Source organism: Gadus chalcogrammus, chromosome 14, assembly GCF_026213295.1.
Source record: "Gadus chalcogrammus isolate NIFS_2021 chromosome 14, NIFS_Gcha_1.0, whole genome shotgun sequence".
NCBI lineage: Eukaryota > Metazoa > Chordata > Actinopteri > Gadiformes > Gadidae > Gadus > Gadus chalcogrammus.
The window spans coordinates 20,665,515-20,691,330 of record NC_079425.1 but is presented as its reverse complement, the minus strand read 5'-3'; the positions used below and the strand labels follow the sequence as shown (position 1 = coordinate 20,691,330).

Here is a 25,816-nt window from a genome sequence, read left to right as displayed (position 1 = left end):
AAAACCGACCGACCCTATAGCCAGACAATAACCAGTGTGTGGTCGGTTTTGCAGCCCAACTACCTGAACCCCCTGGTGGCCGTGAGAATCAGCCTGACGGGGAAACGCTCGGCCAAGTTCCAGTGCCGCGTGGTCGCAGATAAGATCACCTACGAGAACATTCACGACCCGTACGAGGGGAAGGTGGTCTTCACCCTCCAGAACCTCCATGTTCCCTCCAGCCCCAGCAGTGTACACCACCACAGCTCTGCTCTGTAGATATCAGCTCAATGATGAGCAGAGCCTCTTTTTAACCCTAAAGACCACGGCTCTGTAATATAAATATCAGCTCCAAGTTAACCGGAACCATTAAATTATTTGGAGGATTGGTTATTATATCCACAAATAACCACTGCTTGAACACCACTTTGTTTGCAGTCTTGGTTCCTTTAAATAAAATCACAACTCCTGAATATACATCAGGCCGGCTTCTGTCACCTTTATTCTCTCTCGTTTGAAAGATTGTTGACATTGCTTCTTGCCAATAAAGGTGTGACTTAAAGTGTATAATAAAGGGCTGGATGTTAAGAAGTATGCTGTGTTAATAAATGGGATATTCAATACTTTGTCAAATAAATCATGTTTCAAAACGTTGTTTTTTTCTTCATATGTATCTTATCATTTGCTCAATAAAGAAGTTGTCCTCATGGCTTCGGTGGAAGACACCTGCGAGCCGCACTTAATAGCGAACCGTGACCATTAATCAGCCATTTGTTATAGGCCTGGATTAAAAATATATCACCTGAACGCTTAGTGGTAGTATTTCAGTTGGATCAAATATATCCATCTAGCTATTTTGACATTAATCCATGATTTAACCAACACAGTATACACTTTATTCTATAATTGATTGTGGTCTTGGTTACAGCTGACTTAATATTACTTAATGTAAATTATTGAGTAGGCCTAAATAAAATTTTCTTCATGAATCCGAAAAACATGCGTTTATGCATAGATCCCATTTTTATTCATCTAAAAATATTTTTGTTTTATTATGCATTAAAACATTGGAGGAAGTCATGCTTTTTATGATTTCTCCTATGTTACCATTTGTACCATTTATTTTAAGTGACCTTCCAACTGGAAATTAAGCGCTTGACGGTTCACTATTGCCGCCGGCGGTTGATTGACAGCCTATACCATTATGACATCATAGGGCTAATGTCATAATCATCTCAACGTTAACAACGGTTTGTTTTGGGACTTGGTAGGCCTACTGCATTGCGTTTTTGACTTACAAGGTAGTTAGATGCTATTTGTGGAGACGAAGAGGGCTTTATTGCATGTTACACATACTTTCAATTAAAACCAACTCGATACGACCGTAACAACTCGCCAGAAAATCGTGAACTCCACGAAAAGGTAAGAGTTAGGAGTTTGGAATACTTCTGTCGGTGAAATCAAAAAAGTCAAATTTTAGGAGATGTCTGGGCTACTAGGCCTACACAGCGAGTGCACTGTACCGATTCATATTATACGAAATATCAAATCCATAATTGTATTTTATTTTCTTTGGTTAAGGGGACGTGACAGCGGAACGATTAGGCTACATCCCACTCTGCCATATTGATCAAACATTAACAAAACATTAAGTGAACAACGCCACCAAATGGTTAGAGTCAAGAGATGGGCAAACCAAAAAAAAATCAGAAAGAGAAGACTTTAGGCTACATATGTGAACGTGACCAGATCATGTCTGACTGTTAATATGTTTTCTCTGGATGAAAAGGTTAGCTATTTATGATTTGTGACCGACTCGGTAAATTTAGAATTGGCTATTCATTATTGTATATTATTAATACAAGACTATAAATCCAACCACTTCTATAGAAGATGGAAAACAAGGTTAATGCGCATATTGTTGCCATCTCTCAAGTCAACTCGCACATCTTCATATTTCCTTATAATGTAATAATAATATTAATGAACTTAGTAACATTCTTGAAAATAAGAATCAATTATAAAAGGCACAATATCAAAGCACCCATCCACTCCTTCAGGTAACAGGAGCCTGTCAGCATGGAAGCCCTCCGGCACGCCCTGGTAATCTCAAAGTGTGTGCTGAACAAGCCCCCGGTCCAGAAGAAGAAGGCCGTCCTCCCAGCCGTCGCCCAGACCCGGGAGGGACCCCCCACCGAGCTGGTGACCTGGTCAGTGGTCCTGGGGAACTAGTGGAGTTGAGAAAGACAGCGCTCTGGTACGGAGCTACATAGATGAATACGACCAGAAAGGGCCTGTGAAGCCTGGAGGGCTGAAGATGCCCTCGATTCATGAGGGCTGACAGACTGGCTATTTCTGCGACATATAATTGCACTTTAGATTTGCGTCGTAAGTCAAAATGTTAATAGGCTATATATTACAGTGCAATGAGAAGACACTGAATCAGCCAGGCATCATTGTAATGATTAATAAAACGCTGCGAATCTGAACACCACACAACAGGTTATCAAACACCGCTTTCCACTCCTTCGATTGTATGTCTAGGAGCCCATCAGCGTGGACGCCCCCCGGCCCACCCGGCTGACCCCCCAGTGCGCGCCCCTGAACAAGCCTCCTGTTCAGGAGAAGAAGGTCGTCCTCCCAGCCATCACCAAGACCCGGCAGAGACCCGTCCGCCCGGCTGGTGACCTGGTCAGTGGTCCTGGGGAGCTTACTCCGGTGCCGTCCTTCATAGCCACATTATCCACATTATTTCAGATGAGGCACAGGCGTTCCTGATTCCCAGCCATGTACACAGTGTTTGCACAGTGCCTACACAGAGACAGTGTTTATGGTAAACCTGGACATATCTGTCCAGATTTCTTGTCTTTAAAGGTGTCATATTATACCACCAGGTGTGAGTGTGATTAGCTGTAACAAGCCGTTTTGAATATCGGCCTCTTCTGACATCACAAGTGGGCGTGGCCACGTAGACGTGTGACGGATAGATGAGCAACGTTTGCTACAGTCCACTGGGTAGGCTGGTAGACTGATCTATCCAGCACACATCTAGGTGGACACGCCCACCTAGATGTGTGCCGTTTTGATAATCGTTACAAGCCAATGTTCAAAATGGCTTGTAACGACTAATCACCCTCACACCTGGGGGTATAATCACCTTTAAATTCATCACAGCTACTGAGGGTGGCAAATATGTCTACCTGTGCTTTCCTGTATAGTAACAAAGATGATAACAACATTCCAGGTAAAACACCACTTAATTACACAAGCATGATCTGCGATGCCGTTGTGTAAACATAGAATTCCACCCCTTTGCTTGTATTACCAGGAGCGCCTCGACATGGATGCCCTCCAGCCCGCCCTACTGACCTGCCAGTCTGCTGTCCTGAACAAGAAGGTCGTCCTTCCGGCCATCGGCAAGACCCAGCAGAGACCCCTCCGCCTAGCAGGTGACCTGGTCAGTGTTCCTAGTCCAGGAGTGTCCTTCATGTCAACAGTGTCTACATCATCTCAGATGAGGCACAGGCTTCCCTGAATCCTTGCCATGTATACAGTGTGTTCATTGAGGCCCAGTTGGAACAATCCCAGTGTGTGCATGTCTGTGTGTTTGTGTGTGTGTGTGTGTGTGTGGGTGTGTGTGTGTGTGTGTGTGGTGTGTGTGTGTGTGTGTGTGTGTGTGTGTGTGTGTGTGTGTGTGTGTGAGTGATTTCTTGGACCAATAGAAACAGGCAGTGCAGAAGCAGAAGAAGGACGGGCAACACTTGGCCACGGCAGGTAAACACAGGAGTTGAGGACTTTGTACATCCTCTGCTAAGTGTTTCACATTGAAGGTGCTGTAGGTGAATGTAACTTCTATTATTGAAGTGTAAGTCGATAGAAACGGCCCATCCTTCAGCTATTAGTGAGGGAAACTCTTAGTGAGAAAATCTGTTTTCGAAGTTGTGCCGTCTCTGTAGATAACGACTTCAACTTAAGACAACTCCTGGCTAATTTCTGATCAGTTCATCTCTTTCCTGATTGGTTGTGGGGAATCCATCGATTTTCTCTCTTTACAACTCTTGAATCTTACCTACAGCACCTTTTAAACCATTTGCTGCAAAATAGCATTAAAAGCGCCAAGCTCCTTATCAAGAAACGCATGCCTGTCCCTGATCAGGCCACCCCACCCTGCTGAGCAACAACGCCACAACTTGCTAGGTGGGCCTTGTCTCTTCACTGCCCACAGACGCCTTGTTGGCCTTTGGAAAACACCTGACACCGTTTGAGCGGAGGGAAATAGAACGTTACAAAGAGGTGTGGTATCTCGGCATTGCTGCAGAGAAGATCCAGGAGACATCCGGATGCCACCATGGCTATGATGACTTCCAGGGACACTACAAGATGGTAGATACCAATGTGCAGCAAGATGTTCAGCAAGATATATTTCTGGATCTATATGTATATTGGTCCACAGTTTGTTCTCTTTGTAATGAGCAGGGTTTTGAAATGCAGGTTATCAAAGACCACATCGCCTACCGCTACGAGGTCCTTGAGGTGATGGGTGAGGGCACCTATGGGCGAGTCTTCAAGAGCCGAGACCACAAAACCAAGCAGCTGGTAGCCATGAAGGTCATTGCAAACAACAAAATGTAGGTCGTAGATTAAGCTAAAATGTTAGTTTGAACGTTTAATGTTTGAGCTAATATTCTAATTGAGTGTTTCACCATTCAGATTTCAAGCTACAATCAATATGCCAATCCATATAAATCATAACCAATTCTTATCAATGAACCTCAAACCAACCAATCATTAGGTTTGCAGCTGTGGCGACTGCGGAAGTGGAAATTCTGGAGCTGCTGCAAAAAAACGACGAGAACGGCGTTGCCAACGTCGTCCACATGAAGGAGCACTTCCACTTCCGGAACCATATGTGTATCACCTTTGACCTTATGGGGTGGGTTTTTAGAATAAATGCTTGCTCACTCATATGGAAGTTAGACAACAAACAAGATGTTTGTAATTGATAATATCAGTGCCGATAACATAACAAATAAAGAGAATAGATAGAGGAAGGGCAACTTTTTATAAATCCTTCTAATAAGGATGATGATCATTTCAGAAAGAACCTGTATGAGGTGACGCAAGAGAGAGAGTTCAGAGGGATGGGCTCCTCTGAGGTGAGGAGCCACGCCGCCTCTCTCCTGCAGTCCCTCCAGTTCCTCAGTAGGACCGGCATCATCCACTGTGACCTGAAGCCGGTAGGTACATTTAGTTAGATGTTGTTACACATTCCGCATGTCTTGGGGAGGCAACTTTAAACATAGGAATTATTAGGATTTTTCCTAATATGTGTCGTAGAAGATTATCTATCTGGATTGTTAAAAGCTTCTCCTGTTACCGTTTAGGAGAACATCCTCGTATCAAAAGAGGACTCCGAGGTCATAAAGGTGTCTGACTTTGGGGCATCCCGTCTGGAACATCTTAACAGTGAGTATTTGTCTTTTTACCTTGTAAGAAAACCAGCCATCTAAAAAGGCAACTCTTTCTGAATTGACTGTTCATTTGAATGATACACCTTGACCTCCCCCCCAGCCTACCCTGTTACCCAGACACTGCTCTACATGTCCCCAGAAGTCCTTCTGGAGAAGGCCTACAGCAAGCCCATTGATATGTGGAGTCTGGGCTGCATCTTAGCCGAGCTCAAGACCGGGGAATCCCTATTTTTAGTGAGCACTAAGTTCCAGCTACTGGAGCAAATGATGAAGGTAATGAATACCAAGAAAGGATAGCTTTAATATTTCAACGCCCTACTGTCATTCTAATGGTTTGGTGGGGGCGTGTTTGGTTGAAGCTGCTGGGTCTTCCTCCGAAGGGGATGCTGAAGAAGAGCCAGCTTAAGGGATTACTCTCTGGTGAGTAGGAACTAAACCATCCTCGAGTTGTCCTCACAATGAGACGGCAGGATGACACTGGGCTCTTGGTTGTTGTGAATGTCAGTTTTGTTTTTGGTTGTCTGACGTTGATGCAGTTCGGAGAAACAGCAGACAGAAGAACAGGCGTCATCTGTCTAAGGTTCTGGACACGGATGAAGCACTCTTCATTGACTTTGTCCAGCGCTGTCTGACGTAGGTGTACCCCACTAGCACGGAAGGACCCAAGTGATGTTTGATAAGTTTCGCTCATGTATTTATTCCATGATGCGCCATGTAAACTATTTATCAGGAGATACAAAGTAGTCTTGGTTGTTTGAGCACTAGAGGCATGGTCAGGTGGGGACCACGGGCAGTAAAAAGATTTAACGCATATTTAAGGAAATAAGAAATGTTGCAAGCAGGTTGATCCCTGTTCTCGTTGACCTCGCGATATTTAGGTACGACCCGGCAAAGCGCATGACTTGCGGAGTGAAGCCATGCAGCATCCCTGGATTCACGAGCAAATCCAGAGTCACCAGACTCCAGTTCTGATGCTGCCTTCCTCACCAGTCCACTGACTGGAGAGCCACAATGTTGGACTCCTACCAGCTGCACAGCCCAGTCCACATTCAGAGCAAGACACAGACCGGATCGGATCCAGAGGGCAGGAGGAGGAAGCGGGGTGCCAAACGACGGAGGACTTAAGGTACGGGCCACAGGCTGAATTACGCGCGTACGCGCACTACATGACGCTTGATCATGTGTGTCACAGGAAATGGTTTCAACGCGCCTACCGCAGCTAGATGAGCCCCGACCCAAACGTAATTTCCCCCGCTACCCATGCAATGTGAACGGAGTGTTCCACGGCATTGCAGAAGTCGCCTAAACCCGTGTAAATAAAGAGCCTATAATATTTCCTGTTATGGCTAAGATTTCTCCTCAGGTTAGGCCAATAAAGCAATGTGATAAAAAAATAAAAAAAAACACAAACGCTCGATCAAGGCACCGGCCTGAGGATAGTGTGGGAAATATCGACGCCGGACCCGGCCCGAATAGAATCTAAACTCTAGTGCATGACATCCTGCGTAGGTGCTCACAGCTGGGTGAGTTTTCACCACCTCCTCATCGTTTCAGCACACCACTTGAACTGAATGACTGTTCGTTCCATGTTCTTTCTGCTTCTGTGCGTCCCTCCGTCTCTCTACCAGCGCCATCGGGTCAAGCTCAACGCTGATTGGCTATCGCGGCTAAGCGCCACGCGTAGGAGCGTAAAAAAGTTAACGCGCTGCTTTAGCAACGCACCTACGCGACCTAAACCAATGGTTCCCTATGCAAAAAGGCCGATTTTCTACTCCTCTAACGCACGTAACGCGTTCAGTGTGGCCGTATCTTTACAGTCTTGAGGACCTCTTCTTTTATATGAACCCCCAAGTGAGCAAGGGGACCAAAGAAAAATACATTGGAGACACAATGCTTTGCAGTCGAGGAGGCAGACAATGCCGTATTTGTACCCAAATATTCTTCCTTGGATGACATATTAAGACCAACCCTAGTTATTACCTCAACGTCAACCTTCAGACTCATTAGGACATTAAACCACATCAACCTTTAACCATTATGCAGACCACCGTAAGTAATTTTCTACTCATTTCAATGATGCACCTTAACCCCCTCCCCAGCCTACCCTGTTACCCAGACACTGCTCTACATGTCCCCAGAAGTCCTCCTGGAGAAGGCCTACAACAAGCCCAATGATATGTGGAGTCTGGGCTGCCTCTTAGCCGAGCTCAAGACCGGAAATCACTATTTCTGGCGAGCGCTAAATTCATGCGACTGCCAGCAAATCAAGAAGGTAATGAATACCACCAAAGGATAGCTTAATAACTCAACGCACTACTGTTCATTCTAATGGGTTGCTGTGCGTGTTCTGTTGAAGCTGCTGGGTCTTCCTCCTGAAAGGAATGCTGACTGCGGATGAGGCTATGCAGCATCCATGGATTCTGAAGCACATTGGAAGTCCCAGCTCCAGTGCTGATGCTGCCTCCTCACCAGCCCACTGACTGGGAGCACATGGTGGACTCACCCCAGTCCACCAGTAGGACCCCGACCGGTCGGAGGTGACAACGCCCTATGTCATCATTAGGTTAAAAAGGGGTTTGTCTCAACGCTAGAATAGTTTAGCAGCCGACGCAGGGCGCCCAGTCTAGTGAGCATGGAAGATATAGCAACCCCTTTCCTAATTATCTACTATTGGGTTTTCAGATTATAACTACCCTCCCAACCCTCAACACCAAGAGAAGTGAACTGTAGCCTAGTTAATTTGAGAACAAACCCCACCCACCCACAAGTAATATGTTCATAAGACAAGCCATTGATATATGGGTGTGTGTGCCCGTGTGCATGCGTGTAGGAAGGAGAGGAGAACGTGAAGGAGATTGAGTATTTTCCAATGAAAAAACAGACTGACTACATAGCTAGAGAATAACTAGTGTTTTGCAGTCCAACTGAACCCTCTTGTGGTAGTCTTCACCCAGTTGCAAACCCGGCCTCTTTCACAGCGCTCCTGGCAGGTGGTAGAGCACCAATCTCCCTCAGAGGGCGCTTGTTAACACATTAGCGTGGACCCGACTCAGCGCAAACATGAAACACCTGAGGAGGAACGGAGCGCGGGTGAGGAACACATAAAGTGGTTATCGGATCCTCTGACGGGGGAACACGTATGGTTTCAGAGAAGGGGACTAGAAAGACCTTGATTCCCATCCCCGACAAACCAGAAGCCGGGAAGGAAGTTAAACCCGGAAAACACGCCTCGCACGGAGACCGCGACAGTGGATAGAGGGAGCCGGAGACCAGCGGACTCACCTGTCTTGGAGGCGACCGGCAAGATCGCGGACGCATCCGGAGAATCTGGCCGTGGCTCACGGAGCTCAGGACATTAATTGTGTATTTTTTCGTGATGGGAGATACAGAACCAGACTAATACGTTGTATTTAATAAACCCGCCTTTTACGGCTTAACGCAAGAGAGACGGGTGGAGGGGGGAGGCTAGGTCACTTACGGAGTCTGAAGAACCCTGAAGAACCTCAATGTTGAACCCATCAGTGTAGGCTACACCACCACAGGATTAAATATCACAACACCGGAACAGCTATTTTAAAGACCACGGATCTGCTCTGTAAATATCAGCTCCAAGTTGACCGGAATCATTCAATTATTTGGTTAATTGTTTAATACAATAATAACCACTGCTTGGACGCCGTTGTTTGCATTCTTTGTTGCTTTCAATCAAATGATAACTCCTGTTTATACAGCAGGCCGACTTCCGTCAATTTTATTCTCTCTGGTTTGAAAACATGTTAATTTAGCCTATTGCCAAAGCTGGTGAGTATAAACTGTCAAATGTTATCATAACAGTTTGCGTGGGTCACTCTCAATATGCGAGAGTTGGCAGCTCTAGTTATATTGTATTGAGTTGGCCGGTTATATACAGGCTATTTTATTTTATTTAGTCGTCCCGGCCCTTTATCTAGTGGAGGTTCCAGAACTCAGACGATGTTTTTTCATTTTGATTATCATCAAAAAGGTTATTACTAATGCATGATGTGTTTATCCCTCTCCTGCTACCTTAAATGTTTTTTTTTTATGATGCGATGAGTCCGTCTTTACGGAGATATTTCTGAAACGCATCTAAGGAAAACGGAGAGGAAAAGATCGGTTTCGCCCGTGTGGACGACGGGGCCAAGACTTTTCAAAGTTATGAACTTTAAGCAATACATGTGATGGCTGTAATAAAATATTTTATTGTATACACTATTTAATACCACACTTAGGCAAAAAAAAAAAAAAGGGAACAGTTTACATCTTCTCCATGCTCAATATTATTGGCTATTAAAACTTGACGAGGCAATCTGAGCTGCAGTTAAAGATTTTAATAAATCAGAAGTACATTACATGATCAATTAGCAAAATCCAACATGAAACAGTAAACACTACTACTTAAAGATGGTGTATATAGCCTGTGAAACAGAGTAAACACTACTACTTAAAGATGGTGTATATAGCCTGTGAAACAGAGTAAACACTACTACTTAAGATGGTGTATATAGCCTGTGAAACAGAGTAACACTACCACTTAAAGATGGTGTATATAGCCTGTGAAACAGAGTAAACACTACTACTTAAAGATGGTGTATATAGCCTGTGAAACAGAGTAAACACTACTACTTAAAGATGGTGTATATAGCCTGTGAAACAGATGGTGTGTATATAGCCTGTGAAACTAAACAAGTAAGCATTGAAGAGGCATCTAGAGCACTACCAAGGAGGGAGGAGACAAGGTTATCTCCTATCTCCTTCACTGAGGAGACAGGGTAATCTCCTAGCTCTTTCCCTGAGGAGAGGACGTAATCTCCTAGCTCCTTCAGAGGAAAGTGGTTATCTCCTAGCCCCTTCACAGGCCGGGACAAGTGCAATACCGTCGCTACGCAGCATTGCTGCTCGGCCCCACCTGTGACGGAGTGGACAGGTCATACCGCCCCCCGACAACATCTTCCCCCGACCGGTGACATCATGAACCCCTGACCGGTGACATCATGAGCCCCTGACAGGGAACATCATGACCCTCTGATCGAGTGACATCATGACCCCTGATCGGTGACATCATGACCCCTGATCGGTGACATCATGACCCCTGATCGAGTGACATCATGACCCCTGATCGAGTGACATCATGACCCGTACAGACCCGTCTGAGTGACATCATGAGTCACTGACCGTTTGACATCCTAAGTTATTTAGCTGGATACCTCCAACCTGCTCAGTTTTGCATGGATTTGCACACCAACGCAATCTCCAGCGGAATGCAAACCAGCAAAACTGAGCAGAGTAGCGAAGTTCTCCCGGCGGCAGGAGACCTGTGGATGGCAGTGAGAAGGACTTGAAGTGCTCACGCTGCAGTAGATACGGACAACACTACCTGCACTATAAGCACTTTAGCACCGCTCACACTCGTGACAACACCTTGGGTATTAAGAGGGGTCGCAAAACAAGCTCTGAGTCCAATGGGCTTGGAGACAGGCAGAGAACAAGCAGGCCACCATCAGTTTTGCATAGATTTGCACAACTCTTCTATTCTTGTAGTGCAACTATGCAGAACTAGCAGAGAACTGCGAGACATTTGAGCCCAATTAGGAGGGTTTGTGTTCCCGAATGAAGAGCGTGATCACAGCCCTTATGCCAGAAGGGGCACTTAGGGCAGTAGGTGCTAGTCTATTTCACTATCTGCACTAGATGCACCTTAGCACAAGGACAACAACAACAACATAACAGCAGCGTTGGAGCCCGGGCCCGGGTATTGCTAGAAGTGCCTCCACTGCAGTAGCGTTGCATAGTACTACCTGCACTGTAAGCACTTTGGCAATACCCAGGCAGTAGCAGTCTTCAGCTGTCTCCGATGATGACCCTCCACCTCAGGTTTTGCTCATGGGTGTCCTGGAACACAACACAACATATCATTATACACCTAGAAAACACACTTTCAGCACCAAACAAAACCCGTCAGTACACAACTACTGTAGAACACACTCAATACACAACCCATCAGTAAACAGATATTCAGGACCAAACACAACCTATCAGTAGACAACTAGAACATACTAATTTAGCACCAAACACAACCCATAAGTACACAACTTGAACATACATTTAGAACCAAACACAAAACACTCAATTAGCACAAGATCTCAGCATATTTGTATATATATATATATATATATAAATATAAAACTCTTGATCGCGAATAAAAAGTGCATTTATTATGCACTCATGTTGACCAAAAGACAAACGCAATGGTTGTTGTGATTTATTTGCGGACCACGAGGTGAGTGGAGGGAAAAACATGAATGGGCTGCGGAGCGCCGCGCCCGTATTGCGCATGCGCGTGGGACACACCACCTCACCCCTCCCCCATCGACGGGAACATGGCGCTTTAAGTGCGCCAACCTGAAGCTAAATTCACTTTTTGCAGAAATTAAAACAAATAAAACCTTGTAATTCACTGTTAAGGTGGAGGCACATGTCGAAAACTGCCCCCCTCTGCTGTAAAACCTTGCACCTTAGTGCCAGGCAGGGTTAAAGTTTGTATATTGTAGCTGACAGGAGTCTAAACAACAGCAGCTAGCACGCTAGGCAGCTAGCAGGAGGCTAATATATGAACAACACGACGCCTCTTATCTTTACAAACCCAAAACGGCAACAAAAAAATATTTTTAGATAGATGAACGACCATGTAAACGCTTCTTAAAGTGTAATCGGAGACGCCTTGGTTTATTCGTCGCAGAAGAGCAATGTGCAGCCGATTAGCTTTAGCTTATTCGCCACACGCATTTAATGTAAAATATTAATCAGATGTTGACGCTGTCCTACGGAGCTGCATGTCACTACACTAATAATTTGCAGGATCAAAGGAAGGAGTTTACGAGTGTTATTAAGAGTTATGAGGGATGTTTATATCAGCTAGGCTGCTAGGCTAGCAGGCCTGACGTCCCATGTGCTGCTTTGTTCTGTAACAGCCCTACACTCCCTATAGCCCTATTTTTATTATTATCCCATCAATATCACCCTACAAACTGCTGAACAGGCTTTATTATCACACCTGAGCGATATATTACAATGTTTATAATGTGAATGTGTCTAGGAGTGAGGCTGAAACCACGCGTCTCCAGACACAAATACACTCGCTCATGGTTAGATCATTTATGTACACACACATTATATATTTCTTATTTGCGTTCCGCGTTTTAGCAAGCCCCAGTGTGACACATTCAGACACCAAGATTAAAACATTGTAAATGGTAAAACTCCAAGGAAAACACAAAATGAACGTGCTATTTATATAAACATTTGATATGTTGAAGCGTTTAAGCGAAACCCAAATGTGGCACGGGTTCATAAGTTAAATATTGCATGAATAAAAACATTCGGATAACACAGGGATGAGAAAGAAACATGGGAATAATAAGAGACTTCTGACGGTAAACATGCGCTCCGCACTCACCACAGATCTCCACCATCATGCGATCCGACCACCAATACACTCAAATACTACACGAATACAACCCCAAACTTTACCTAAAGGCAAATCTATGACCCGAAACATCATGTAGAGTCCGATCCTGTCGAGAATCACATTAAAAACCATTGAAGGATGAGGAAAGTGGCGCCAAGGCGTCCTGTTGGGAACCATGTGGTGAATCAAGGGCGGCGCCCTGTGAGCGTAAACATCTAGCCACGCCCCCAGCGCCATCATTAGCATATCTCAACATAAACCACCGTAAACATCTAGCCACGCCCCAGTACATCATTACCATATATCAACATAAACCACCATAACCATCCTGCCACGACCGGGCATCTTTATTTGCAGATCTCAACATAAGCATCCATAAACATCTAGCCAAGCCCCCCGAGCCAATATGAGCAAATATTCACACATACCACCCATGATACCACCGTAAATATTTAGCCACGCCTCCAGTACTTGGATGTCCACCAAAAATGTAAACACCTTACCACGCCCCCAGTATATATTTTAACATCGAACACCGTACCCCTTAATCCGAATTGAAAAAAACCTAAGCAATTACATAGGTCTTGGCGGCAGTAATGCGGACGTTGCAGATCGTGGCTCGGTAGCTCCTTGCTTTAAGCACAGGCCTCGAGAAAAAACTATAATTTATAAGACCATTGACGGCCAAGTTATCGTCGAGGATGACCGTACTGTTAAAATAATGACCCAGGACGAGCTCGTCCTTGTAGCCTCAAACACATTCAACTCCGATGGATTGAGTCCTCCAAAAAGGTGCTGTTTGAACTTTGTCCTGATACCAAACAACGGTGCGTGGGCTTTAAAGGCATCCAGAAGGACGCTAACAATATCAAAAAAAGTTTAAAAGTGCTGAACGAGTGTGGAGACAAAATCCCCCGGTTCGTCTCCCACTACCTGGACGAGCTGCCACCGGTGACATTTAATAACCTGGATGTCTCAAGCCTGCTCAGCAAGATGGAGCGGCTGCACCGTGAGATCTCCGCGCTGGCATGCAGTTAAACTTCAGGCAGATGTCGTCGAGAACCTGTGTTCTGTGACTGCGACCATAGGCTCCGCTCCAGAGTTGATGCTGTTGAACGCCGGCTGGAACCGAGCAACGGAGGAGGACCGGCTATCTCGGCTGGGAAGAATAGCGAGGAGCTGGCTAGGAAGCTGGCAAGTGGGAGCGTCCCTGGCTCTCCTGCGGATCCCATTTGTGTCCGCGCTCCTGTATCACCTCGCACGAAGTTGACCCCGGGCGATGTGAGCGTCTGTGCCGAGGCAGGTGCAGGGAGTGGGACTACGCGTGTACGCCCGACTCAAACTTTTTCACGAAAATGTTTAGTAATTCCACTGGTGCTCAGATAAAGTTAAGATAAGCTAGTTTAAAGCATACTGTACTCCTCTGTATACTGCCCCCTTATGGACCAAGTTTAAAAAGTCTAGCATCCAGAATCTCCAGATTGCCTATAATGATGATGTGCGTATAGGCCTAGGCCTACTGCTTAAAAAACCCAGGTGGAGCAGTGCAAGTGAACTATTTTGTAGGGTAGGAGTCGACACATTACTTGGACTGTTGAGAAACCTAATGCACAAATTAATTTGCAGATTGAATGGTTCATGTAACCTCATCTTTGTCAAACCCTGGTCTTAGTATTATGCGATACCAGTAATCCATGTTGAAACACTGGTATCATTGCCTTTATTAATTGTCCTGTTGTTGTTGGGCTGTTGTTTGTATTGGTATGTGTATGTATTGGACCATGAGTCTGGAAATAAAAGTTGATTGATTGATTGATTGATTGATTGATTGATTGATTGATTGATTGATTGATTGATTGATTGACACGCCTCACAACTGTTTGTTCTACTACAGCTACTTCCGGTATGCTGCGAGGGGCCGCGATGGGGACAGGGGCCAGCAGCTGGCTCAGACCAATTGACTGATCCTTGGTGAATGGGAAATAGTTTATCTTTTCAAGATCACATAAAATAGAATACATTTACATAAGTATGTCATGTAACCCAACAGTAAGGCAAGGCAATACAAATATGCATAATTATGTATCAAAATGTATGTATATAAATTCCATATAGAGAATGTAAATAAGACACACAATGTATCGTGATGTAAGACCAAAGAGCACAAACATGCATTCAATGGTGTTGCTCTTTCACATTGAAATTAAATGAATTTATAATAAATGTACATAAAGACTATACATTTAAAAGGAATTAAAACTAAATTGAGACGTCATATGGTTTGGTTGATAAAAGTATAAAAATGTTCTTGATTTTATATATTTGTGATGAAGTTATTACACTAAATATTACACTCATGGAGTGTCTGTTCTGTTAGATCGAAAAATAACAATGTATATTATATCAAATAATGCTATAAATAGATATAGATCGCAGCCGTAATTAATAATTGGTCATGTTTGCAAATAAATGTTGCGATAAATTAATCCAAGATTTGGAAATTTTAAAAACAATTTTGATTTTGTTGTCATTATATCTGCTCTACATATCAACACGTTTATCAATCAAGTTTTTAAATGAACATTGGGGGTAACGAAGGAACCATACCAAAATATAGAAAAAAGGAAAGTGAAGATACGTTGGTTAATGAAGGCCATGTGGTGCTGCCAGAAGAGGGCAGTACTGTAGCACTCTGAAAGGGAATTCATTTTAAAGAAGTATTTTGTACTTCACCAACTACTGCGATATCAAACTCATGTTTACCGTTCTATCACAATTTCAGTTTTCTACTAGTTATCGATCTATAGCCTACGTGTTTTATTTTTTCCTCTCTCGAGTTGATGCCTAGAGTGTGTAGATGGGGAGCGTATAGAGGAACTATAGTAGTAGAAGTAGGCCTACTTCCAGGACCTGACCTGCACACCACTCTGAAGAGTCACTTCACATCACTCTCACAGATTCGTAGTTAACAAATTCTTTGTGTTCAGGCCAGTTATCTGACTTCGCTTTGCTAAATCTAAATGCTAAATCTTATATCTATATCAAAATCCTAAATACATACAACAGATGAGCATATTCTGATAATCAGTTCTGACTCCTAACCACTCATATCATCACGTGCATTGGCCAGGAAATACCCGCACGGACAGCAGTTCCCACTATTTTACATCTCTCCGCAGGCCCGATCTACAGAGAGATCTAATTAATATATTTATGAAATTAGCATATCAGTTTACGATTTAGGATTTAGATAAACAATTTTCCATTTCGATTTTGGGTTTACATTTAGATAGGCTGTACGATTCAGATTCAGATATAACATGTTGATTTAGATTTATGATTTAGATTTACATTTCAATTTAGGATTTCAATTTAATAATTCGATTGAGCATTTAGATTTAGGAGTTAGATTAATTTATAAAGATTTTGATTTATACATTCAATTTAGCTTTTTTTTAGATTTAGGATTTATATTTAGATATAAAATGTAGATTTCAATTTAGGATGTAGATTTCGATTTAAGATTTCGATTTATCATAGATATCTAATGGGAAAAAGTCACATCAAAATAAAATGGATTTTGGAGGGTTGTTTATTTGCTAAATCAGGGTAAAATTAAGTAAAGCTCGAGCTAAAACTGGAGCAAGTGTGCAAGTTATTCACTTGCAAAAGTTTACCGATGCACCCGATAGTCACCAATGTGCCAACAAATGTGCAGAGCTATGTCAGTTTACATTGCATACATACAGTGTGTTTATGGTTGACTATGACACTAACAATTGTCCCTGTGATATTTAAATGCAAAATGTTGTTAAGACAACTGAATTGCAGTATAATAGTAGAGAATAATAGTACAGTATATACCAGTTCAACAAGTTAAGTTATTTGTTTGATCATAATGGTATACGTTTGATCAACCATACACCAATAATATCTTGGTCGAGGTGAAGCTTCTGGAACACATTCAATTATGTGCCGAAAGCAAAATTACTGAATGCAGACCAAGTTAGGATAAAAATAATGAAGTTGATTAGGCAGTGTTAGCAACATGATGGAGAAGGTGATAATAATAAAACGTAACTTTATTTATAAAGCAACTTTGAAAAACAGTGTTTACAAAGGGCTTAAACAGACAATAAAATTGTCCCCTGCAGATACAAAAACAGAACTAGATATAAAACCACAGCAATTGGCAGCAAGGAACAGTTGGGATTTGCATGAAATTTATTCAAATCGTAAATTAGTATGTATACAATACAAACAAATCAAACCGAGTAAAAAAAACAAAACCAAAAACACAACATAAAGCTATAAGGAAATTAAAATGATGGTGGTGGATGAAGAGGTGAACAGGGAGGAGGTGCAGGAGAAGGGGGAGGAGGTGAAGGAGGAGGGGGAGGTGAAAGGGGAGGAGGAGAGGTGAGGGGAAGGGGAGGAGGTGAAGGAGGAGGGGGAGGTGAAAGGGGAGGAGGAGAGGTGAGGGGAAGGGGAGGAGGTGAAGGAGGAGGGGGAGGATGGAAGGTAAAGGGGGAGGGAGATGAAAGTTGAGGGGGAGGAGGGGGAGAGGTGAATGAGAGGGGTGAAGGACGAGGGGGAGTTGAAGGACGAGGGCTAGGAGGGGGAGAGGGGAAGGACAAGGAGGGGGAAGTGAAGGGGGGGGGAGATGAAGGAGAAGGTGGGGGGGAGGTGAAGGGGGAGGAGGGAGATTAAAGTTGAAGGGAAGGAGGGGCGAGGTGAAGGAGAAGTAGGGGTGGAGTGATGGGGAGCGAAAGGGGAGTTGGGAGAGGGGGAGGGAATATGGGGTGGAAGGGGGAGTGAAGGGGGGGAGGCAGGGGCAGACAGGTAGAAAATGTGAGCATGACATGGTTGGGGGAGCGTGTAACGTATTCCTGACAGTCCCTATGCATGGGGGACCCCCGCTACTGTTTTACCGTGCATAGAAATATGACAACATATCATCACACATGTTTAGAGTCTGTACGTCTACATTTAGATAACTTCGGATAGCGCTGAACACAATGATCATAAGGTTCTTTTATTATCATTATTAAATATACATATGAGTCAAGCTGCAAGATAAGCAGTTCCTTGTTTGTGTATTCTTGGTTTCCCGTTAGGTGAACATGTTTGCTCGCTATGACGAGATCTCTGATGGGTTTGTCATTCGTGGGTTTGTCTTGTTTTCAGATGGTTCAGAACGAATTTGTTTCATCTCCCCTGCGACGAGACACCCTGTAAACATCGACTCGACGTGAGGTTTCAACCTTGAAGCTGAGCAGTGTTGTAAACCGTTGACGGGACGTAACGTTTACAGTAAACGTTACGTCCCGCCAAAGAGACATTTATAAAGGAGGTGTCCCAGAGGAGCTTGATGAACACACCATGCCATTGTTTTAGCTTCAGCCTCCGACTCTCTCTCCTCTCTACATTAAAGGTTTAGTTATGGTTCCATGTCGACGCAACGCAATGACCACGCAGACGCTTCGACGCAGTCCTGAACCTGTTTGGGTTCTGCGTCAAGTTTTAGTGAGCAGACCAATCACGTCTCGACGCAAGGTTACAATTTTTGGGAGGCGCACATCAGGCCCTTGTGGTGGACGCAAGGTGAGTCCCCAAGGACGTAATGGCTCCATAAACCACCTTGCGTTGCGTCAACGTGGGACCATGTGTGGGACCAAGTGTGACACTGACGGTCGACAGTGTAAAACGGCTAGTTAGTATGTTAGATTCTTCTGTAGGTAAAGGGGACATATAAATAATATGGATGGCTTATTTTATTTTATATTTTATTCTATAAGGAATGTGTGATTGTAGATATATACACATCAACTCTTGTTTTAAGAAACATTGCAGGTCCAATCAAACATCGCTGACCTCAAATGGTGAAAGGCAGAATCACAAGACACAGGAATTCAGCTTGCACCATTTCTTCCAATCAGAAAGAAGAACAGCTGTAAGATAACGATAAGATGTTTAGGGTTGACACTGTCATCATCGTCATCGCTCTCTGTTACAGGTGAAGATATTAGTGAAGATAGTTGAAGTTGAAGATCGTTGTTTTCTTCAGGGACCCATCCTTAGTGGTGGTCACATGGTCGTAGTGCAAATGATGATAGGATGTGTTGTTAGCTCCGTGGGCGTGGAGATGAGAAGCAAACACCTTTTGGTGGACGCTTGTTTGATGTCCGCTAGGAGGGTGAGACGACATCAATCAAACAGGAAATGACATAGCGCAAACAGGAAATGACAGGTCGCGATCAGACCTTGTAGTAGATGTGGGTGGGGCTTTGGGGAGGGACTTCTTGCACGATGTAGACGGGGGCGCCGTAGTCCCCGCTGACGCGCTGGTAGTGACGGCAGAGGGCTCCCTCGGACCCCCGGAGAGGAAACACCAGCTGGGCCTGGGGGTCCAGGTCCTCACTGCTGGTGCTGTCTCGCTTGCCCAAGCGTTGGAGGGGGAGGGCCGAGGGCGGAGGGGGGTTGAGCCTGTCCTCAGAGCGCCGGGGACGTCTCCTCCTCCAGACACAGGCCACCAGGACCCCCACGGAGAAGACGAGGACCAAGCCCCCTGATACCACCCCCAGCAACAGACCCCGGTCCAGCCCTACATCAACCCAGAGCATAATATATCATAACTAATATAGTATAGATAGACAAACAAACACATATATACTATAATAATACATGAAAAACAGACAGATGCTATTAAGAAAAAACCCTGGCCAGAGCTCTCGGACACAAGTACGCTCCCAAAAGGCTTCTGGTCGTTTCCGCATTAATAGGAGAGAATGAAAGAAAGAGTTTCAATCGCTTCTCATCAGATGCACTTGTGTCACATCAGATTCACCTGTGTTGCCTGCCTATGAATACGGTTTTAAATTTAAAGCATAATTTCAGGGGTTTCATTTTATATCACAAACCTTGACTAAAAATGTAATAGAGAGACAAGTTCTGTCCTTCAGTTGGTTGCAATCTGCAACCTCAACGCTAGGAGCCAGTTAATCCTACAAAATGCACCATTCAAGGAATAATACTCTCAAAGTAGATTTAGATACAAGTTTGGGATAAAACATTTGTGTCCCATGCTTAAAATGATGTTAAAGCTGTACTTTGACATCAAAAGCATTTCACTCACATTGAGGTCGATAATTAAGTTGATTAATTAAATTGATCAACTTGAAACGGTTGAATAACTTTATAAACGGCGTTATAACTTTATTCAACCAGGTCTCTACGTACCCTCTTCCTCTTTTTCGGCCGTTCCTGTGGTTTCCTTGTTGTTGGCGTTGTGCTCTTTAGGGGGGAACCTGGTGGGGGATTCCTGAGGAACAGAAGGAGGATCCGAAGGACCTGGAACACCAGAACAATAGTCAAACCTAGACTCACTTCCTGTTCTGGTCTTCAGACCCTCTGACTTCCTGTCCTAAGATACATGTCATTAGGAGGATAAGGTAGTGGTTGAACAGTACAGATACATGTCATTAAGGGGCAGGGAGGCGTTAGACAGCACAGAGACGGAGTAGGTAGGGGATAGACAGTACATAGACAGGTCATTAAGGAGCTGGTAGGGGTTAGACAGTAGGGAGACAGGCCATTAATGAGCAGGTAGGGGACAGTACAGAGACATGGCATTAGGAAAAGGAAGGGGGTTGGACAGTACAGAGACAGGTCATTAAGGAGCAGGTAGGGGATAGACGGCACAACGTCAGGTCATCAAGGAGCAGGTAGGGGTTAAGGTATCTTGCTAAAAGATACCTACATTCGGATTGGCTAACGGCTAATGTTCCTGATTCCTGACCTAGAACAGGGATGGGCAACTGGCGGCCCGCGGGCCCCATACGGCCCGCATTCTCACTCAGTCAGGCCCGCACATAATTAAAAATAAATAGATAAATAATAATAATAATAATAATAATAATACAATAATAATAATAATTGATCGACTTGCAGAAAACTCAGTCAAGAAAGATGAGAAGCAGAGTATCTGTTAATAGAATTCAAAGGCAAACCCATGTGTCTAGTTTGCTTAGAAACTATATCAGTCATGAAAGATTTCCACTTAAGTCGCCACTACAACTACTACATCTGCAATGCATATCATGCCACTGTTTTTCAGTTTTTTGACATCATTGAATGATGATGTATGTGAGCCCTTTGCACTGATAAAAATATTAACCATTCATGTGGCTGTTTGAGCATGGAAAACATGAAATTAATATATGTGGGTTTAATTAACATACCGTACAAAGGTTATGATTCTGGACGATTTTTTAGGTAGTGGCCATCCCGAAAATGTACCAAAATACAGGAAACCATATCTACCAAATTCAAAAATCTGTAGCTTCTCTCAGCTCAGGTTTAGTTGAAGTGGGCAGTCATGCGGCCCTCTGATGGTTATGATGAAAAATGTGGCCCTCTTTATCATGAAGCTGCCCATCCATGAACTAGACTATCCTGTGTAATATGCATAATATGATAAATGTATCCATTATACCTGGTATACATTTATCCTATTATACATAATATAACATATTGTACATGTTGATAATACCGATAAATATTTGCTCTGACTGGAAGCTAAACACTGCTGTAACGTCCAAACAGATTTATATTAAACTGATGTTCCGCATCTGCCAAATCTTTTAAAATATGGATCAGAGATAATCCATTTTTTAGGAGATTGGAAATATTTGAGCCATGAGAGGAGAGCAGAGCAATATTATTATAGACACAGACACAGACACAGACACAGACACAGACACAGACACAGACACAGACACAGACACTGACACTGACACTGACACTGACACTGACACTGACACTGACACAGACACAGACACAGACACAGACACAGACACAGACACAGACACAGACACAGACACACACACAGACACACACACAGACACAGACACAGACACAGACACACACACTGGGTCTTACTCTGCCCCACTCGGAGCACCATGCTCATGGATCGGGAGCGACAGACGCCCCCAACAGCATTCCCCATCCCCTGCAGAGAACCCGTCGACGTGGCTGCAGTGATAAACAACAACACACAACAATGAAAAACAATATTTAAAACACAACTCCGACCAGTTTGACCGTAGAGATAAGAGCGAAGCACGGACGCAGAGCAAAACTATTAACTTACTGCTTATTTACCAACGGCTAAACTACTACTACCTAACTAACTGCTAGACTACCACAACTGACTAACTGCTAACGCTGACTGCTAAACTACAAATTCTAAGTGCTAGACAACTACTAACAAATTGCTAAACTAGTACTATCTACTAAACTACTAATATAAAACTAAATGCAAACCTACTAAAACTGTCAAAATACTAAACCACTAATACTAACCTACTGCTAAAATATTGTAGCAGTTGTCACTGCCACACGCCATAGGTGGCTATGGAGGGCTTCTCTAAATCCTAGAACACAGGGTGATGATGGTTAACTTCATTGCACAGTTGAGGGTAAATGATTCCCAGATGTTACATGCTATCTTGTCTGAGATCTCACTGAGTGTGTGTGGTGATGGATGGTTTAACCTGTGTACACTGATTACTCAATGTGCAACAGGGGTGCCCCCAGCCCCAGAGTCTGATCAGTCTGTCTCGGTCCAGGTGAGGCTGCCGTCATCCACACACAAACCACAACACCAAACTGAGCCTGAGGAGAATCTCTAACCGAGGAATATAAATACTAGACTATTTAAGAGTCACTAGGTGCTGTTTAAGGGAAGATGGCACTATTTTTTCGGCGGAAATGTGCCTTTAGCCAGTCAGCCAGGTCTGTCGAGGTTCAAACGAGTGGAATATAATTCCAACACATCCGACAACCACACACTTATAGACCTTTCAGGAACCAATTAACACAATGGATGATGAATACATAGCAGCACTAAACTCTTTCTGCTGAAGCTTGCTATATGTCATGTCTGCTTGTTTGCAATGTCGTTCTGTCTGCTTGTGTTTGTCTATATATGTATGTTTGCAATGCCGTTCTATACATATATTTAACTGCATGTGTTTGTGTATATACGTATGTTTGCAATGTTGCTCTATGTGTAGATTTGTCTGCATGTGTCTGTCTATATCTATGCTTGTAACAATGTTGTATATTTATCATTACTGCTTTTACTGTTTCTAAAAACAGTGTGTCATTCATTTATATATAAACGGCATGTACTATTCTGCTTAGCTTTGGCCAGGGAATACTAATGAAAAATGGTCCCTTCTGGTATTTTTTACCACTTGTATTCATAAATTATTCTCATTCTTAAATAAACTAAATAACTTTGTGTTAATAAACCAAGTGATATGAAAATCACATACAGCCAAATAAACTGTAAACGCACACCCACACAGCAACACCCACACTGCAACACCCACACACACGCATACACAAATACACACACACACACACACACACACACACACACACACACACACACACACACACACACACACACACACACACACACACACACACACACACACACACACACACACACACACACACACACACACATGCCTGCACACACACAGGCTTATTAGGAGCATTTAGGTCAGATAACAATGTGAGCGTCTGAGAGCTGAGACGTCAGATGTGCTGTCAGGTCTCGGTGTGTCCTGGAGCAGAACATCTCCCTCGTCCATTTACTCCCTCTCCCCCTTGCCTCCTCACTCCCTCCCCCCCACGGAGAGAGAGAGGCGCTGTTGGTGCATCAGAGCAGCCATGAGAGACAAGCCTGCCACTCTCTCTTAGTCTCACTGCACAACGCACGCCGCAGCGCACGGCGATACGCTAAGCCACTCTGACTCTCTGGCTGATCACGGAGCGGCAGGAGGTAAAAGCTCTCCCGTTAGATACACGTTAAACGCGAGTTCACCACACTACTGTTGACTAGATGCATGTTACCCATTAGTTCACCTCCTAGTTCACTACTCTGCCCTTTTTTACTGTTACTCTAACTACTGTACTAGAACTACTATATTATCTACTCTACTCTTCTATAATTATTGTAGCATCTAATTTGATATGCTATAATTACTGTAATATCAACTCCACTCTACTATATCTACTGTAGAATCGACTTGACTCTAAGTATGGTAGTCTGTGTCTCTACTCCACCCTACTCTTCTATACTCTACTGTCGCTAACTTACAGCGCACTTACAGGTGATGTAGTACACAGGTGAAGTAGTTACGTTCAAGGCTCAAGACTGCAAACATTTATTACATAGATGCTAGGTAATTAGTTCTAGGTCGTGCCAGTTTAAGAAAGTATACATATATCTGGGTTATCCCAAACAATGTTATAATGGCTCTGCGTCACCATGCTCCATTCCAGCGGCACATTATAATACTTAAAACCGGGCTAGACAGGATAAGAGATGGCAGACTTGATTTTAAGTCTTGTTCTGTGTTTAATATGATGGGTGGTAATGAAGGTTTTGTGCAGTGCTGGAGGTTATACAGTGGCTGCATGCAGCACTGGTATGAGTGCTCTCATTGGAAACAAACGGCTAAAAAGGGTGTTTGTACACTGTGCAAAGTTTCAGGGAACTTGCACCTCAGCAGAAGTGGTATTTAAGAAAAAAGCATGCAAAAACAAACACACACACACAACCACGACAAAGAAGAAGAATATGCTACTGGAGTTTACTACCAGCCTGCTATTAGCTTTAGGTATTTTAGGAAAAAAGATAATAAATAATAAAATAAACACATCTTACAATTTATTCAAAGTGACATAATCTGTTCAATTGATGAATACAGATTTATGGAACGTGACAAAGGACAAGCAATTAATTGAAGGTGCCACCAAACAACAAAGTAGAAGATGCTAGCCCTGAACTGATAGTTGATGTACTACTGGTGATGTAGTTAATTTACAGGTTGTATAAAACATGGATGTGGCTAACTTAGAGGTGATGCAGTACAGGGGATGTCGCTAATTTACAGCCGATATATGACAGATGATGTAGGCCTAGTTAAGTTACAGGTGATGTAATGGATTTGGCTAAGGTGATGCAGTACAGGTGATGTGGCTAACTCACAGGTGATGTGGCTAACTTAGAGGTGATGTGGCTAACTTAGAGGTGATGTGTCTAACTTACAAGTGATGTAGTAGTCTCGTCCCTTCAAGAACTCCAGGCCCCAGAGGTTGGGGCTGTACTCCTGGAACTTGAAGGTGAACTTGACATCCTGCTGTGGTTTGTCACAGGCCAGGAGGGGCGTGTCACTCTGGTCCACTGTGCAGCTCTGGAGCTGAGTGCGGGTCACCAGGTAAACCCGGTAGAACTCCTCCCCCCCAGCCCCACCCCGGCCACCCGCCCGCGGACACACAATGTTCATCTTGTCCCCGATTTGAGGATATAGGACCAGGCCACGACCCGGCTCGAACCTGTGTGTATGTGTGTGTGTGTGTGTGTGTGTGTGTGTGTGTGTGTGTGTGTGTGTGTGTGTGTGTGTGTATATGTGTGTGTGTGTATATGCGTGTGTGCGAGAGAGAGAGTGAGTGAGAGAGAGAGAGAGAGAGAGAGAGAGAGAGAGAGAGAGAGAGAGAGAGAGAGAGAGAGAGAGAGAGAGAACACATTAAAGTAAATAACTGCCGGTCAAAATATCTGCCGTGTGCGTATATTTACCTCAACCTTTAAACATCAAACATGTCATTTGTCTAAGAAGAACAGAAGAAGCAGAAGTCTACAGAAGGTTTGTTCAGCTGACCAGATAAGACAGCGAGAAATTATTAAATAAACTTACTTGGTGTTTGAGCTGTTCCAGTAGATGGACTCCAGGACCGCCGAACTAATCGGGCAGAACAAGTTGAACAAGATCAAAATTGTGTGAGAGCAAGTGACGGACTCCAT

The 25,816-nt window shown here is 43.8% G+C and overlaps 1 protein-coding gene and 1 pseudogene across 1 annotated transcript; one reads left to right on the top strand and one right to left on the bottom strand.

The window, feature by feature from the left end:
* LOC130403708 (potassium-transporting ATPase subunit beta-like) overlaps window positions 1-626 on the top strand; it is a 4,335-nt pseudogene extending 3,709 nt beyond the window's left edge.
* An 18,567-nt stretch (window positions 627-19,193) lies between these two features.
* LOC130403707 (ephrin-B2a-like) lies at window positions 19,194-25,816 on the bottom strand. Its single transcript, XM_056608132.1, has 5 exons — window positions 25,710-25,816; window positions 25,064-25,350; window positions 21,877-21,969; window positions 20,176-20,286; window positions 19,194-19,540 (listed from the first exon to the last, which is right to left on the bottom strand). Exons 1-5 carry the CDS (start codon window positions 25,814-25,816, stop codon window positions 19,194-19,196), a joined length of 945 nt encoding a protein of 314 aa, XP_056464107.1.

Bases quoted from the DNA above. Each gene is read 5' to 3' on its own strand.
- LOC130403707 (XM_056608132.1), bottom strand. From the start codon at position 25,816: ATGGAGTCCGTCACTTGCTCTCACACAATTTTGATCTTGTTCAACTTG. The intron at 25,351-25,709 runs GTAAGTTTATTT...ACATACACACAG, and splicing joins TGGAACAGCTCAAACACCAA to GTTCGAGCCGGGTCGTGGCC. The intron at 19,541-20,175 runs GTACGTAGAGAC...GGGTTGATGTAG, and splicing joins GGCCGAAAAAGAGGAAGAGG to GGCTGGACCGGGGTCTGTTG.